At 39.4% G+C, this 18,170-nt stretch overlaps 1 protein-coding gene across 2 annotated transcripts in view; it reads left to right on the top strand.

The window, feature by feature from the left end:
* The window catches only part of STX6 (syntaxin 6), a 39,380-nt gene that overhangs the window by 13,141 nt on the left and 8,069 nt on the right, over window positions 1–18,170 (top strand). The window contains exons 2-5 of one of the 2 annotated variants that reach the window (XM_065885328.1): window positions 4,169–4,338; window positions 5,483–5,577; window positions 13,850–13,912; window positions 16,865–16,990. In XM_065885328.1, coding sequence (XP_065741400.1) covers window positions 4,169–4,338; window positions 5,483–5,577; window positions 13,850–13,912; window positions 16,865–16,990 — 454 coding nt within the window. Of the gene's footprint in view, window positions 1–4,168; window positions 4,339–5,482; window positions 5,578–13,849; window positions 13,913–16,864; window positions 16,991–18,170 lie in introns of those variants that run through there. The other variant, XM_065885337.1, reaches the window with a different exon arrangement.

Here is an 18,170-nt window from a genome sequence, read left to right as displayed (position 1 = left end):
TCATGATACTACTCATGTTATTTGCTTTTTTTCATCATGTTGACAATAACACTGATGGTGCAAACTGCTGGTGCCTTAGCCTAAATCAAGGCAGTGGCACCAAACTGTACTAGTAGTCATTGTATTCCTCCCTCACAGTGAAAAAGAAAAATGAGAATCATATTCCTTCAAGAAGGTTCTTCATGAAACAGTAAAAAAAAAAAAAATTATCAAATCTTGAGTCCCAGGAACACCTTTCCTCATTTTTTTAAAAGTTATAATTTACCTACAGTAAAATTGACCCTTTTTAGTGTATACTTCTGTGAAATTTGACAAGTGTGTATAGTCAGTAACGACCACCTCCACAAATAAGTTGCAGGACAGATCCCTCGCCCCTAAAAGTTTCTGTGTCCCCCTTCCTCCATGCCCAGCATTTGGCAACTACTGATCTATTTTCTGTCCCTGTAGTTTTGCCTTCTCCAGAATGTTACAGAAATGAAATCATACGGTGTGTGGCCTTCTAACTTCTCACATTTTGCATAATGCATTTGAGATTTGTCCATATTGTTGCGTGTATTTGTGGTTTGTTTCTTTTTATTGCTGAGTAGTACTCCATTGTTCAGATGTACCACAGTTTTCCATTCCTTAGTTGAAGGACATTCGGGTTTTCAATTTTTGGCTGTTACGACTAAAGCTACTATAAGAATTTGCAGGTTGTTGTATGAACTTGTGTGTTTTTGTATCACCTTGAAGTGGGGTTGTTGGGTCATAATGGTAAGTGTATGTTTTGTATGTTTTTTTTGTTTTTTATAAATTTATTTTATTTTTGGCTGCGTTGGGTCTTCATTGCTGCGCGTGGGCCTTCTCCAGTAGCTGCAAGCAGGGGCTACTCTTTGTTGCCGTGTGTGGGCTTCTTATCGCGGTGGCTTCTCTTGTTGTGGAGCACGGGCTCTAGGTGCACGGGCTTCAGTAGTTGTGGCTCACGGGCTCTAGAGCGCAGGCTCAGTAGTTGTGGCGCATGGGCTTAGTTGGTCCATGGCACGTGGGATCTTCCCGGACCAGGGCTTGAACCTGTGTGCCCTGCACTGGCAGGAGGATTCTTAACCACTGCGCCACCAGGGAAGCCCCTGTATGTTTAATTTTAAGAAACAGCCGCACTGTTTTCCAAAGTAGCTGTACAGTTTTGCATTTCCACCAGTAATGAATGAGAGTTCCAGTTACTCCACCACCTGGTCAGCACTTGGCATTGTCGATTGGTTGGTTAGTTGTGTGAAGCCATTCTAAGTTTGTAGTGGTATCTCATTGTGGATTTACTTTGCATTTTTCTGATGACTAATGATATAAGGCATCTTTTCATGTGCTAGTTGTCATTTGTATGTCGTCTCTAGTGAATTGACTGTTCAGATCTTTTGTCCATTTTTAAATTGAGTTTTCTTAAGTTTTGAGAGTTGTTTTTTTTAAAAAATATATTGTAGATACAAGTCATTAATTAGACATGTAATGCACAAATGTTTTCTCCCAGCCTTAGTACACATTTTAATACTCTGTGGGACGAAATGAAAGAGTGCATGAAACACTTTGGCTGTATAGTGAGCTAAGATGGTGACTCCAGGGAAAGCATTTCTGTGATCCAGCTGTGAGCTGAAATAGCTCGTTTTTTCCTCCAGAGAATCTTATTTTTTCTTAAAAGAATGACTCGCAAACCGGTTATTGAGATTTGCATATGTTCACAGATCTCAAAATTATCTTGGGATTTTCTCAAAAATGAATGAGGTGAACCTGTCACTTCTCGGAAAACAACTGACAGTATTTTTGTGGATGATGAAATTAGAGCCTTTTTTTAAAAAATAGAATTTTGGAAAGCTCGTATCAACTGCTATCATCTTACAGATTCCCAGTAGTTAAGTTTTTCTGATGGAATTGGTGGTGATATTATTATATGATTTTGGATATTGTATAATGAAATGAGTCAGCATTTGGAAGATCTTTGATGCTCAGTAAACTAATACTTTACAAATGACCAGTACGTGATGCTGTAAAATCATATGTGGGTAAAACATCCCTTCACGGTACAAGATGGAGCAGTGGGTTGTAATGTATGAGAATATACAACGTCTTTGGTACAGTTTCAGCTTCCACGCTGCAGCTAACCTTTAAGAAACTGCCACTTGTCGAGTTTTTGTATTGTGTCAAGAAAGAATATCCACAATTATCTGAAAAGACTGTTAAAATACTCCTCCGTCTTCCAACTACCTATCTGTATGAGGCTGGATTTCCATCATATACTTCAACCAAACGTATGTCAACAGACTGAATGTAGAAGCAGATGTGAGAATCCACCTGTCTACTGTTAAACCAGATATTAAAGAGATTTGCAAAAATGTGAATCAGTGCTACTCTTCTAACTAAATATTGTTGTTTTAGAAATTTTTGGCGAAAACATTAACATATCATAATTTCATCATTATGTTGGATTAATTGGTCAATACTTTTAAATATGTTTGAATTTCTAATACAGTAAGTGGCAATAGATAGAGTCCACATTAATCTGAATTCTTTGGAGTCTTCAGTAATTTTGAAAAGTGCAAAAGAGCCCTGAGACCAAAAAAGTTTATGGATCACTGCTTAAGAGTGTAATTCCGGCATCCTAGTTGTCTCCTGGTGTGGAGAACGTGGTATGCCCTAGCCCGAGGCTTCTAGTTCTCAAAAAGGAATTCAAATTTCCTTTACAGAACTGATAATTTTCATATTCTTTAGAATGAGATACCATTTTAGATACCTTTTTAACTCTTGTCTTCTGTTGTCATAGAGGATATTCAACACTTACAAATAAACCAAGTACTTCATATTATGGCAAAATGTATACCTCTTTCTTTACCAAATCAGCCAGAAACTTCAGTAAAGAGTAAAAATAGCAGATTGACATCTCACTTACTTAGTCCTTCCTCTTTTTGTCTCAAATAGAGTTTCTCTTTAGCGCTAAAAGCATAAGACTGATGTGAGAGGAAAAATGAGGGGACTTGCCTAACCCATGAACTGGTTATGAACATAACCTTGGTAGATACATTGTTGGCCGCGTTGAGCTCAGTGATTTATTCAGCTGGGCCCAATGGCTGTATTCTGTATTTAACATTCAGCTTTTTAGCTCTCATCAGTATTCACAGTCCAAGATATTGTAAGGCACCTTTCTTCATTTTGTTAGTGCTGTCTCCTCTGGTACTTGAAATGTCAGAGGGAATAGGATGCGTGCAATTTCTGTTTTAAAGTGATAGATAATGAACACACTGATTGAACACCCAGAAGAACTGGTGAAGAAATCATAGAAGGATCAAAACAGGTCTCTTCGTTTAGGAGCATGAAGATTATAATCTTTGTACACAAGAGACCATGATTATACAATGAGTCCTTTTTGGCTTTTATATGTGGTAGTGTTAGGTTATAATATTTAAGTGGTGGATACTGGCCCAGTGGCAGGGGCAGGGGAGGAGTTTTTAAGACCTTGTGACTGTATCTAAAAGCAAAATAGACCATCGCTCTTAATGGCCTAGTCTCACTCCCTAAGCATGAAGCACTAATCTGCTCTACAGAGTTGCTTAATCCAGGAAAGTAGATACATTTAAAGCTAATAATGTTTAGGAATCTTCTAATGAGATGTTGGATTTTAAAATGTCTCAGGTTAAAATACTTGCCTTCTAAAAGACTAGCTGTGTAAGAGTAACTCTTCCTTCTATCCTTTTTTACCCCTCTTCCACACGAACCTCCCCAAGAAAAGGAAAGTTGTTTTAGAACCTTTTCTTCTGAATATAAATTACTTCACTCCAACTGGCAACATGTGTGAATGTTAACGGCTCTTTAGTTAATTTATATTATAGCTTCTTAGACTACTTTTAAGGACAGTCCGTTAGAAAAATTAAATTTTGTCCTTCACAAACCAACTTGGTAATTATAGCTGCTTAAGTAGTGGCTGTTTTATTTTGAAATCAGCTGAGAACATAATACTCAGCCTGTTATTTTAAAGTTTTGAACTTTGATATTTGTCCATGAAGAGCCTTCTGTAATGACTTAAAAACACTTTGGGGAATGGTGGTTGCTGAGGATGGTGTCTGATCGTAAAGGTTCACCCAAGTCTTATAAGTTGCTCGTGGAACATGCTGTCTCATATCTCTCCTTTCCCTTCACCTGAATACAGAGAGGTACAGAAAGCAGTCAACACTGCACAGGGATTGTTTCAGAGATGGACAGAGCTCCTCCAGGACCCATCCACAGCCACGAGGGAAGAAATCGACTGGACCACCAACGAGCTGAGAAACAACCTCCGGAGCATAGAGTGGGATCTAGAGGACCTGGACGAAACCATCAATATCCTTTTCTGCAGTGTCTGTGCCACATGAGGCAAGCAGACAGATGGACAAGTTTCATCTAGATGTCTCAAGTACATAGATTAGATATTGCCTTTTATCGTTGATTGATGTTGCCCTTATTCGTACCATTGACACACTTAAAATCGTTGACCAGTAATCTAAGGTAGAGTAGTCAGATCCTGCAACGTGAAGGTGGCCTAGTGCAGTGATTTTGAGCTTGGACCCTGGAGTCAGACTGGATGTGGAGTCCATAATTTCTATTAATCACAGTGACCCCGGGGCACCTTCTAAATTATTAAAAGACAAAGGTGTTCTCTAAAACTAGTGGAACAAAATACGTGAGGGAGTGGGATCAAAAGCACAGTTACAGGGAGATATGTCTTCCCTCGAGGTAGGAGGGATGAGAAAAAGATTGGGGGAGATAGAGAAATTGTGAGATTAGAGGACAAAAGTTTTAATAGATATTCGTCATTCAGCAGTAGTTACTGAGTGTGCTATGTGCTGGACATTTTGTTAGTTACTGAGATTGGATTGATAAGCAAAACTATACCAACCCTTGTAGAATTTACCGTGGGAGTATAGAGGGACTTGGGGGTGGGAGAAACAGACATTAGTCAAATATTGGCACAAGTGTATACTTGCAGATGATAAGAGATAAGTACAGAGAGCCATGTGAGTGACACGGATCAGCAGAACCAAGCTGGGGGTGAGGAGAGCAGGAAAGCTTCACAAAAGAAGCCTCGATCTCTAGGTTAAGAAGCAGAGTTAGCTTCTTGGCAGAAGTGGAATGAGTTGGAATGGAAATGAAAACAGCTTGCTGTTTCCCAGGACAGAAGCTGTCCACTGAAAGGTGATCTGGAGTCAAAAAACGTGCTGGCAGGCATCTGGAAGAGCCCAGCTCAGCTGTGGTCAGACACCCATGGGTTTGCAGTGAACCCAGGCAGGTCATCTCTGCCTCGGGGCACAAGGATCCTCATCTAGCTGTGGGCAGAGAAAGTTTGAGAGTGATTAGTGCCAAGTTGACTATGTGTTCAGAAAAGCTGGGCCAGATTTTATTGCTGTGAGGGATTCTGTGGTTTCACATGATGTTGGTTGTTAGGTTTTCGATGATGAAATTGCTTTACCTTGACTTTTTGACCCACGCATAGTCGAAGCAAATCCTAGGAAATTCAACCTCGATGCAACCGAATTGAGTATAAGAAAAGCTTTCATCACAAGTACTCGGCAAGTCGTCAGGGTAAGGGATGTGATCTTACTGTGTAATTTGTGCAAGAAATAGCCAGACTTCTCTGAACTCTTCCCTTTAATTTAAACTAATAGGTCAAGTCTGAAACTCCTTTTTAATATGAATTAAATGCCAGTTTTCTACATATTTCTCTGATTGAAAAGAAATCTGTTTTTAGTATCGGTAAGCCTTTTTTCTCAGAGCAAAAATGAGAGAGTAGGCTGCTGGCTTTGGGAAGGTTACTGTAATCTTCCTGTCCATACCTCTCATTCCTCCAAACCAGTTATCTTTTTTCCTCTATATTTCTTAGTATACTGTATTTCTAGACAAAAAGAAGAACTGCTATTGTAGAAACCATTTGCTTTCCTGATTGATTGGTAATCCCTTTGCATTGTGAAGGGTACTCTTACTGGGTTTGGATGGCGGCCTCTTCCACCATCTGAATTGCTTCTGGAACTCTTGCAACCCATTTACTGACATTTCAATATACAACGGCTTGACAGCCTTTCGGGAGTTATCCAGAGCAAGCAAGCATCTATCAGCATGTAAAAAATCAATCCAAGGGAACAAATCTTCAGTCTACAATTATTTAGATAATAACCTATTATTTAAAAAACCTAAGAGAAAATAGCATTTAAGTGAAATCTTGTATCATTAAGATATGTTTGTATTTTGAAACTATATGGCTAAGCCAGTTGATTAGCATAACTAGATGTAGGAGAACCACCTGTCTTTAACATATGTACTAGAAAGCAGCTTCCTTGAATAAAAAGACTTGGGATCATACCAGTGCTAACATATGGCTTTTTAAGAGTCATCTTAGGCGGGAACCTTGGTGTGTGCTTGCCAAAGACTCCATGTCATGTGATTTCCTTTTGAAATTATTTCAGATGGTAGGTTATCACTGTACTTTAAATATTCTTGTTCCTTTACTCATTAGTTGCCTTTCTGTATCCATGTACCTAAATTGTTTAGAAATAAACCCACATTGTAATGGGGGCAGTAACCTTTTTAGACCTAGGTGCCCCATCTATATGATGAACATTTGGATTAGACACTCCTAGTCTCTAGCCAGTTCAGAGGCTATCTGATAAGGAAGCCCTGTTGTTGGGTGATGTATTTTTTTGGTAAGGTAAATAATTTCCCAATTCCTTATTTTATAAATGCAGTGTGTGCTTTTTTAATTTTTTGTGATAGATTTTTCTGAAAATGACTTTTGTAGATGTTGGTATTTAAATGGTGCCTTGCAGTGAAGCATATATTCTTGACTTTAATCATTATATTTGTTTTTCTGCAAGGAAGTACTTGTAAATTTTGCAAATTGAAATTCAGAGGTCAACATAGTAAAAGTTAAGTGAGTTGGTATAATTGGAAGTATAATCCAAAGTTCAGTTCATTTTATAATAATTGAAAAGCTTTTTAAAGTACGTTCTTTGAAAGAAGTATTCTAAATCAAGTCCATACTTCATAATGTTGCAGTCCTTTTATAGTTGAGATCTAAACTGTACTCAACTGTGTGACCCAACTGAATGTTTTAGAGTTTTTAATCATTCTTCTAATTTATTACTCCTTTTTGAAAGCTGTTACTATTTGCCGGTGATGGGTTAATAGTACCTAACTGAGTTTTTGCTCATCTGATTTTAATAAATTCTAATTGAGGTTTTGTAGAAGAGAAGTGGTAATTGATGCTAACTTGATTTTTTTTAAAAAAAGCATTGTGTTGATTCAATATTATTGCATTCAGCTGAACAGTATTTGTATCCAGAACTCTCTGGGTTCCACTTGGAGGACACTGATATTGTGGGATCAGAGAGTTAGCAATTTGGGGAAATGAAACACAAGACCTAGCCCAGATTAGGAATTTGTACATCACAAGTTTATGTAAGCTCCTGTTACCATTATCAGTGGGTTTTCATTTAGTTGCTTAAAGGAATACCTTTTGATCCACAGTGTATGCCAATTGTGCTTTCTCCTTCTTAGGGCATTATACATCTGTTGTTGCTGTTCTACCTGAAGAACTAAATCTTTCTCTTGTGTTCTCAATTAACGTCCACTGTTTTTGCTTTTTAATAAGTTATTTTTGTTTATCTTCTCAATGTCCACTGTTTTTTAATAAGTCATTTTTGTTTAAAAAGTTTTGTATATGTTTTTCAAAACGTCTTTTAAGTTCGTGCAGTTTTTATTAAGTTTTGCTGGCAGCTTTTACTAAAGAAAGCAAAACATTCTTGTTTTGTTTATATAACCTTGGTATTTTTGAGGTCATCATTTTTACATTTGTGGAGTCACGTATACATCAGAGTTTTCGCTTGTGAGATGTTCGTGTTACGGAAATCTATTGCAGAAGTGACGTTGGGTTAATTTAGTAGTGAAAGGTTTTGCAGTAAATGGCAGAACAGTGAGAGAGGTGAGGAGACCTGAGTTCTAGGCTCAGCTGAGACCTTAATAAATTTTCAGCATGGCAAGTCATTTAGCCTCTCTGGATCTCAGTTTTATCAATTAAATGATCCTCACTAACATTCTCCAACTTTGTTTAAACTTTCAAAGGCAGTCAGAACTATAGCACCGCCTCCCCAAAATCCAACCTCTTAAAACCCAAGAATTGGTGGTAGTCAGTTATAAGTCAAGATAGAAATGGCTTTGGTTAATCAAAAAGGGTGAGTCATACTCTGTGGTTACAAATGACACTGGGATGTGACTCCTATGAGTGGGAAGCACTGGGATTTACAGTGTGCTGTTCACTCAGCTTGGAAGATGGCATAAAATGGGAACAGGAGCATAAACAACTGGGACCGTTGTTGTTCTTTCGGCAGGTGAACCATTTTTTATCGATACTAACTGCTGTCTTGACTGCTTGTTCTAAACTTCTTGTATTAGAAAGAAGATGAGGAAATTCCCTGCGGTCCAGTGGTTAGGACTCCACGCTGTCACTGCCAAGGGCCCGGGTTCGATCCCTGGCCGGGGAACTACCCACAAGCTGCACAGTGTGGCCAAAACAACAACAAATAACTTGTTTTTTTTTTTCAAAAAAGATGAGTAATTATGTTTTTGGCATGACAGGTGGTTAAAAAATGCTCAAAACTGTTTAGTGACATAGTTTAAAATTCCATATCCTAATAAGAAGGTAATCTGTGGTATGGTATCTGGCAACTTTTACACTACATTAAAAAAGTGCCATCCTGAAAGTGAAAGCCATAGCTCTTTACCATCTGCCATGGCCCCAAACAGGGTGCACACCACACAGCTGTTGAGTTCACTGACCATCGGAGCTAACATATACCCACACACACATATTTTATTAAACAGAAAATTTTTAAACTGGAACTTTAAACCATGTATTTCATTAAAGTAACGCGTGCTCATTTCAAAGAAAATTAGAAAAATTTTACAAGAGGAAAAAATAGAAAAACCTAAACTCAAAATAAGAAACGTAAACACAAAACTTTGTTGTGTTTTTTACATAGTTGTGATCATACTGTTATGCAGTCATAAGCATTTTTTATTTTAACTTTTAAAATTAAAAGTAATTCATACTATTTTTAAAATGCAGATAATTTTGATTAAGAAGTGAAATGCCCCTCCATTCTGTAATTCCACTCCCTAAAAAAAATCACAATTTTAAGTATTTTTTCTAGCCATTTTATAGACATTGAAGTACACTTTTAAAAGAAATGATATTAGTCTGTATTTTTTTTCTATGAAAAAATATTGTGGACATAGTCTTATATCAATACAGATATATCTAGACCAGTGCTGTCCAATAGAAATACTAAAATGCAAGCTATCTTTAATTTTCTAGTAGTCATATTTTAAAAGTAAAAAGAAACGGTGAACTTAATGTATTTTTAACTTAGTATATCCAGAAGATTATTATTTAAACATATAATCAATATAAAAGTAATAGAGATTTTTTGTTAAATTTTTAAAACTTTTTTTTACTAAAACTTCTAAGTCTGGCATATATTTTATGCTTAAGGATATCTCAATTCAGAAGTGAACTTTTCATTGGGGATACTTCATCTGCATTTAGAGTTTATAATACAGTTGAAAAGGTTGATTTGCACACCATGTATTTTCCAGACATGTGAAAGTTTTCCAGTAATTGAATTTAAATCTAAATTAATTAAAATTAAATAAAATTAAAAATTTAATTCCTCAGTTGCACTGACTTCATTTCATGATCTCAATAGGTAACCGTAATTGGCTAATAGCTATTGGATAGAGTAGATTTAGATGATCCTTTTTAATGGTTGCATACTTTATCAGTCCCCACAATGACCCTATAAAATATTATACAGAAGAAACAGGCACTTAGAAAAATTGAGTAATTTGCGCAACTTTGCATAGTTACTAAAAAGCATAACTAAGCTTGAACCCAGGTCTTTGATATGAAAGACTATGCTCTTAACCTCTTCTCTAGCCTGGTTCTGTTATGATCTGTTTGATCATTGACCCTATTGGTAGATATTAGGTGGTTGTTAATTTTTGGCAATTGCAAATCATACTTCAGGAACCATCTTTGTGAGCATATCCTGAATATTTAAGTACTAAAAAGTTCAATGAAAATGCACATTTAAAACACTGGTTAATATTTTCAAAGTATCCTGCAAAGAGACCTTATTAATGATATTTCTAAAAGCAGAGTGTAGATTCCGTGTTCCTTAATACCTATATCAACACTAAGTAGTGTTCATCTTTTTCATCTTTGCCAATCTAACTGGGAAAAATATCTCTTAACTTGCACTTCTTTGATTATTAATGGGTTAGTGCATCTTTTCATGTTTGATCATTTGTGCTTTTCTGTGAATTGTCTGTTCACCGAACTCTCTTCCTAAGTGTAATGTCTAGTACATGATATTACATTGTGTATAGGTTTACTATAAGTTACTATTCTCTTGTTTGGATATGATGCTTATTTCTACTTTTCTTTCATATTGTAAATAACACTGCAGTTTACATCTTTGCATATCTGTTTCAGTATATATTTTCTATCATTTCCTTAAAATAAGTCCTATTAGAATTACTGGGTCAAGGCAGTGGATATTTGTTACAAATATCAAAGCTCTTAATGCAAAATGCCAAATTTATTTTCAAAGGGTTGGTCTAGTTTACCTTCCAGCCATTGTTCAAGAGCAGTAGTTTTCTTTTAAACATTTTTATTAAGTTATAATAGTACAGGAAAGTGCATGCACCCCAAATATACAGTTTAAAGAGTTTATAAACTGATCCCAACCATGGAAGCAGACCCAGAAGCATTCCAGAGCATTCCCAGCACCCCCCAGAAGCTCCCTTGTGTGCTTTTACAGTCATTACTGCCCCCCTCACTGTCCTACCTTCTAACAGCAAAAGCACATTCTACAGACAGTGTTCAAAGTTCAACTGGAACTTCAAAGTCACTTTTTCCATACATGTGGGCTGATATTTTTATTATGCAAGTAATGTTCATTATTTTTAAAAAGACTACTGTAAAATGTATAAAATGCATTAAAAAAAGCATATATTATCCCACCAGTGAACAATTCAGATATTTGCTTTGTGTAGTTATTAATATATATCAAGTAAATGGGATTGTACTATTCATATTGTTTGAATATCAGAATATCATCTTAAACTCCAATTTAATTGATAATTAGAAAAGGAATCCTGCAATCCAGGAGATAACAGCATAATGGTCTCCTTTGAAGGCTTCTAGAATTTGTGGGGATCCGAGCTTCTCAAACAGCTTCTCACCTGGGAGACTTGTTAAACTGTTCCTTAGAGTCTGACTTAGTAGGGCTGGGTGGGGTCTAGGGACCTGCATTTTTAACAGCACCTCAGGTGACTGACTCAGGTAGATCTCAAACATTTAAGAAACATGGCTTATATCACTGTTTCCCTTGTTTTAAACGTACCAATACCTCCATTTTTATGGTGAATACTTTTTTTACTAAGTAAATTTTTCTCAGTTTCTGTGGGTGGCATTCTTTTATATATATATTTTTTTTCTTTTGAGGTTTGTGAACAGATAAAATTTAGAATTTATGGGTCAGCTGGACCCCAGGTAGAGCACCCTCAGAAATCTAGTGGGTGAACGACACCCTACTTGCCCAGTGTCATTTCCAAGGGCTCACATACTCTCTTGTTGAAGGCCTCCAATGTCAGGGCACTTGTTCCTAGAGGCACCCTTTCCCATCGTGGGCGGCACTTCAATGTGTGGCAGTAAAATGATCTCTTTACTTCTGCTTTGCTTAATTGCCAACATTTTCCCCACAGAATAACCAAAGTGATCTTTTAAAACATGAACCAGAATACTCCATGGCCCTGCTCAAAATATTTTAAGGGCTTTCCATTGCCTTAGAGCAGGGGCCTGCAGTCTGTGGCCTATGAGATCTAAGAATGGTTTTACATTTTTTAAAGGGTGGTTTAAAAAAAAAATGACAAAGGCTGAATATTTAATATCTATTCCTTTACAGAAGAAGTTTGCCAACCACTACCTTGGAATAAAATCTAAGCAGCTTGAAGGTCCTGCATGTTTTGGCCAGACGTGTCTTACATCCTCCCTCCGACACCCAGCACACAGTGGCTTCTTCAGACAATCGGGCCTTCCTTCTCAAAAGCTAAAGCATTGAGCCTTTCCTGCCTCCAGGCTTTTGTGCTTGCTGTTTCCTCTGCCTGGAATTCTCTGCCCTTGCTCTTTCTGTGGTGGGCTTATTCTCGGCCCTCAGGTCTCGATCAGGTGTCACCTCCATCTTTCTAAAGTGGTGTTCACCCACTGGATTTCAGCCCTGTTGACTCCTTTCCTTCCCAAAATGCTAGTCACCCTGTTGAAGTGTGTGTGTGACTGCTGTTTGCCTCTTGTCCACCATGATGTGAGCTCCGTCAGGCAAGGACACTGCGTATCGTCACTGCTGTGCTCTGGCACACACTGGGCATCAGTCGGTATTTGCTGAGCGAGGGATCAGGCAATTTGAAGGTTGCAGCAAGGTGGTTGTCATTCAGACTTCTCATAGTAGGAATCAGGAAAGCTGTGGCACTGTCTCATCTACCATTCACTTGTCATGGGTCTTGGAAGAAGTTTTTTAAAGCCTAATACTTCAACATTTGCACCTCTAAAATAGCCTACTTGCCAACTGGAAATTATAAAGTATTTTGGCATCCTTTTTTTTTTTCAAGAAAAATTGTATTATAATAATCATGTACTCAGCAGAAATCATTTTAAAGTGTATTGGGTTGTAGTTAAATATGATGCAAATGGCTCATATTTAATAAAGTGTTTTATTTTTATTTTTAAAATTTTTGGCTGCATTGGGTCTTTGTTGCTGCACGTGGGCTTTCTCTAGTTGCAGTGAGCGGGGACTACTCTTCGTTGTGATGCGCGGGCTTCTCATTGTGGTGGTTTCTCTTGTGGAGCATGGGCTCTAGGCACACGGCTTCAGTAGTTGCGGCACACGGCTTCAGTAGTTGTGGCACACGGGCTCAGTAGTTGTGGCTCACGGGTTCTAGAGCGCAGGCTCAGTAGTTGTGGCACTCGGGCTTAGTTGCTCCGTGGCATGTGGGATCTTCCTGGACCAGGGCTCGAACCTGCGTCCCCTGTATTGGCAGGTGGATTCTTAACCACTGCGCCACCAGGGAATCCCCAAGTGTTTTGTTTTAGATTAAGTAATTCATTTTTCTTTGCATACAAAATTATTTTTGATACCAGTCTGGAAAATACTGGTGTTAGAAATAGTCTATACTTCACATGAATGCAACTCAAATAAAATACGTTACCTGTTTATCACTATTTGAAAATATTCTCTGGCATGTAATGGTAAATATACTTTATCATAAAGTGCATGGTTTTTTTACATGTATTATACTTAAAGATGCTAGCCCTTGAACACAGCTTTTGTTTGTATACCTCAGGGTTGCCATTTACTGGCTATGTGACCTTGAGAAAGCATCTTAGTCTTTCTACGTCTTAGTGTCCTCAGTTGTAAAATGAAGGTAATACCAGCTTCACAGGGGCATTGTGGAAAGTCAGTGATCATATGTGTACATGTTTAACAGTGTTTCCGGCCTATGGTAGGTACCCAGGAAGTACTTTCTCTTTCCTCATATTTAAATTTAGTATTCCGGTTACTTCTTTTTAAGGGCATGTCCTTCTCTTTATTTCCTTTATTTTTGAGACTGAAAATAGAAGTCAAAGAATGCTGTATTTTTGTTTAAAAATTAATAATTATGCATATTTTGCTAGTGTGCAAAATATTAACCATGATTTTGTTTAAGGATGTTCATTTGTTTTCTGGTGTTCTGTTTATCTCATTAGGACATGAAGGATCAGATGTCAGCTTCATCTGTGCAGGCATTAGCTGAAAGGAAAAATAGACAGGTGGGTAAATGTCAGAATATACAGTATCAATCAAAGAAAATACAGAGATATTTGGAATTTAAAAATTCTGACTTCGTGTATCATGTATTCAAGCAGAAGACCTTGTGTGCTGAGCCCGTAGTGATGCTGGCAGGCAGCCTTGCCTCCGCTCCCCTCGCTCACACCCTCTGGTTTCCTCCTCTGGGCTCCGGTTGCACCCTCTGCGTACCTTAGAGCCTTTGCCCCAGGCCGTTTATTCTGCACCTGTTGCGCATATTCCGTGTACCAGGCGCTCTGTTAAGAGCTGTAATTGCTTACTTTCTCTGCTGGACCTCAAGCTCCTTTGTGAGTTAGGAGGGATGGTGTCATGGTCTTTTTTCTTTTTTTTTTTCCTTTTTATTTCTAGCTGCTATTACATTGCCTATGCATAGAACTCACTAGACATTTAATGATTGAAATTTTATGTAAAGTATTTGAGGAAACTTAAATGTGTGTTAATTTAATGTGTGTTAAATCTTTCACCATTTAAGTATCTTTTGTTTTTTTGATGTGAGGTCCAGTTTTTATAAGTTATTACAAATAAATTATGAAACCTAATTTCAGAAACCAAAGCCCAGATATTGACACATCAAAAATAAAAGCTACAAAAGACCCAGTCCTTGAATTTATTACACTGGTAACTCAAGAAATCAGCTCGGCATTTTTAACTATCTAGGAATCAGGAGTTTATGATGTAAATGCTCACTTTATACCTGTAGGTGTTTCTTGACCCACTTAATTTTGAAAAAAAGTATTATAAAAGCTTGAAAAGGGGAGAGGACTCTCTAAATATCACCTAACTTAATCCTGTTTCCTTTCCCTGCATCTCATTTTCCAAGTCATTGTTTTTTTCTTCCCATTTACCCTCCTTGCTCTTCTCAGTGCAGCTAGGAAAGCCATTAGCTAGCCATCCCATCTGGCACTAACTCTTAAGAGAAGCTAGTGAACGGCCGCAGGCTGGCCAAATTTTGGAGTCCCCTTTTCGTTTCTGCTTCAGCTTACAGAAGTTGAGTGACAGTTACCTGAAGTATCACTAGTTTCGACAGTGAACAGTAACACCTATCCTCTATTACTTCTATTTGAATTTTTATTCTCTAGATAGTATATTTGAACTAACATAAATAAATAAAATGTGTGTTTATACGTAGCCTTTCCAAGTATGGCTGGGAATTTTGTTTTGGGCGGTGAGTAAAATGCCTCCGAGTCACAGCGTTTCAAGGAAAAGCGGGGCCAGGGTTCTCTAAGCACTCACACAGGCACAGTCCACCTCGATGCTTCATCTAGCACCAGGTGCTCCTTGCTTAGCCAGGACCTCCTGCTCTGGCACCTGCACACAGGCTGGTCCTTGGTGCTCTGGGCCCTCTATCTTCTGTCCCACTAACCAGACTCCTGGAGGTCAGACTGAGGAAATCTAAACTGCCTCACAATAAAGCACAGATGACTCTTAGCAGCATGACGTATGTCCACCCAAGACTAGACCATAGGTAAGCTAGAAAAAATAGCCCTGACTGTGACCCCGGGAGCTCCAGTTCTCTGCCCATAGCCTAATGATGCACTGTAGCCTTTCTCTGACCTTGAAAAAATTATCACTAGGCCCCAGTATCCTCCATAGAGTCCTTAGAGCCTTCGCATCAGAATGAGCCCGACCTTTGAAATCTTGACAGCCCTGCAACCAGTTTGGAGCAGAGCCATCCCCAAAAAGCCTTGGGTCTGCCTTATACCGGAGACAGTTACCATCCAGACTCCTGACTGAGGTCCTGGGCTGCTGGAAGCTCTCAGGCCTCCTGATTTTCTTCTCATAACTGCCTCAGAACCTAAGATGCATCCTGAGCATCCCTGAACTTAGCCTCAGGTGTGGCCATTTGACTGAATTCACATCTGAAAGTCAGGTGAGGCTAATGTCAACATTGAGGGGCTATGGGAGGGCTTTTCAGACAGAACCAAGTAGTCAGGTAGGCTTTGAACAGTTCCAGAGCTAAAAAGTACCTGGTGAGATCTGACAGCTCTTCAAGGAAGAATCCTATTCGCCAGTGTCTTCCAATTCTTTGTGCAGGGCTGGTTTGAGCAGTACTTTGGCCAAGTCAGAAAGGCTTGTGGGCATTCCAGGCAGGGCCAGCTCACATTGTTGGCTGGCCTCTTCAAGGAAGGAAGACATTCCCAAACTTATCCTTTTCTGGCTACAAACTTCCTCATATTCACACTGAGAAACCTGACCCTGGCGTCTGGGGGCCCAGGTCGAGAACTGACTTCAGGGCCAATGCTTGCCTGGGTCATCAGGGTCACGCACCCTCTGTGGCCATGCTGCCTGGTGAAGCAACCCCCAGTTCTGTCTGGGAAACCTGTAGCCTTTTAGTTCACCTGAAGGGCATTGGGATTTATCTGTGGATTACATTGAATACACATTGATGGTTCTTGCGCCTTCTGTGTGTGAGGGGTTGTGCCTTAGCTTCTTGTCATTTTAGGGAACTCTCTCCTCTCCCCTCCAAAGAACCAAAACTTCCCTGGGTCATACTTAAATAGAAAGGACTCTAGCTGTCTGGAATCAGTTAGACTAGAACCTACAACAGGTCTCTGGTGAACTTCCAAGGGTGCTAGGAAGAACTGGCCCACAGAGACCAAGTGCCTTCAGATCCACAAAGCAGTACACAGATGGGTGTTTGTTGATTTCAAGTTGACACTTATTGGCATTTTAATGGGACAGAGCCCATTTGTGAGTCCTGTTGGGAGAGCTTGGAAATAGAGAGTACCCTTCCTGGCATTCCTTAAATTGTACCCCACAGGCACTACCCTACACCACTACATAAAAGGCTGACCCCAGGGAGGCCAGCTTATGAGCACTGGGAGAAATCTTTGTATCATGGTGATGGGGTATTTGTTCAGAGATAGTAATGGTTTGTTTCTTCTGCCCTGCTGCCCCCTGCCCCACTCTCGCAGGCCCTGCTAGGAGACAGTGGCGGACAGAACTGGAGCACTGGAACGATGGATAAATATGGGCGCCTTGACCAGGAGCTCCAGTTGGCCAACTCCCATTTCATCGAGGAGCAACAGGCACAGCAGCAGGTACCTGAGAACCACCAGCCGAGCACAGGGAGGTGGGAGGCCAGGTACCTCCCTCCCCGCTTCTCTGCCACCCCGGGGGCTTTGTTGCTAATGACAGGCAGGATGGACCAGAGCTCGCCCTGCAGCTGCCTGAGTCTACCTGTGTGATGATTGCATATAGAAAGGCTGTTTAAAACGTCCTTCAGAGCATGAGTTTCCAGAGAACCAATCTTGATTAGATTTCTTAGGACAAGCAGACCAGACACCCGAAACTGACAGAGGAGGCCATTGGTTTAAAAATACAGCAGCCTCTTCCTCAGCCTCCACTTCTGTGTTCGGCTTTTGTTCATTTCAACAAAGGCACTTCGAGAAAAATTTAGTCCTTGTTTTTTCATTGAAATTTTTGGTTCCATTATATATAAAAATGATTGCTTTGGTGGAGGTTAAGGGGTAGAAGGAAAGTGAGGTTGATTACCCTTGTATTGTTGCTTTTGATATGTAGTTGTATTAATAAAAGGAAGCTAATGATGAAGCATCTGGGGATTTGAGGATTATCTATCCATCAAAACTACTGGTTCTTAAATACTGTTTTTTATATATTCAATGTAGGTTATGTGTTCTTTTGTTCTTCTATTAGCATGTCTGCTTAACCATTTGTCTACTTACATTGCTATTAACCAAGCACACTTCTTTTTTTTTAATAAAAAGGCGACTACAACACAGTTAAAAGTAACTATGGCTCTGAAGTTGTCTGCTTGCTGTCACAGAGCCTCCTCTAGTTGTCCTTGGGGAGGGAGCAAAGGACTCTGTGTGCGTAGTTTTCCCACATCTAGAGATCTGCCAGACTTTCTCTTGTAGTTAAGCTGTGGCCGGCTGTTGCCGATTGAGACCTTGACCCTGGCAGCGGGCTTCCTCTTCCCAAGCGTCCCCATGCGTCTGTGGTCACTGCACAGGTGCTTTCGGCCATTGTCTGTCCCTTGTTGGACTTCAGCCAACCAGGGTAAATCTCTCTGGGTGGTTTCAAGCCCCGCTGACTGTTCACAAGTTGGATCAGCAGGGGAGATCAGTAGCTTTACAACCCAGCCTTTTGAGCAGCGTGTTCTCCGAGGCAACGGTCTGGTCCTTTGATTTCTGGGCTTTGCTTCTGAATGTGAATTGTCCCGAGTTGGCAAGGAAGCTAGCAGCTGCTAGAGTGCTGGGC

This window comes from Phocoena phocoena, chromosome 1 (genome assembly GCF_963924675.1).
Source record: "Phocoena phocoena chromosome 1, mPhoPho1.1, whole genome shotgun sequence".
In the NCBI taxonomy this organism is placed as follows: domain Eukaryota; kingdom Metazoa; phylum Chordata; class Mammalia; order Artiodactyla; family Phocoenidae; genus Phocoena; species Phocoena phocoena.
Note: the sequence above shows the minus strand (reverse complement) of the source record. Positions and strands in the feature narration are given on the sequence as shown.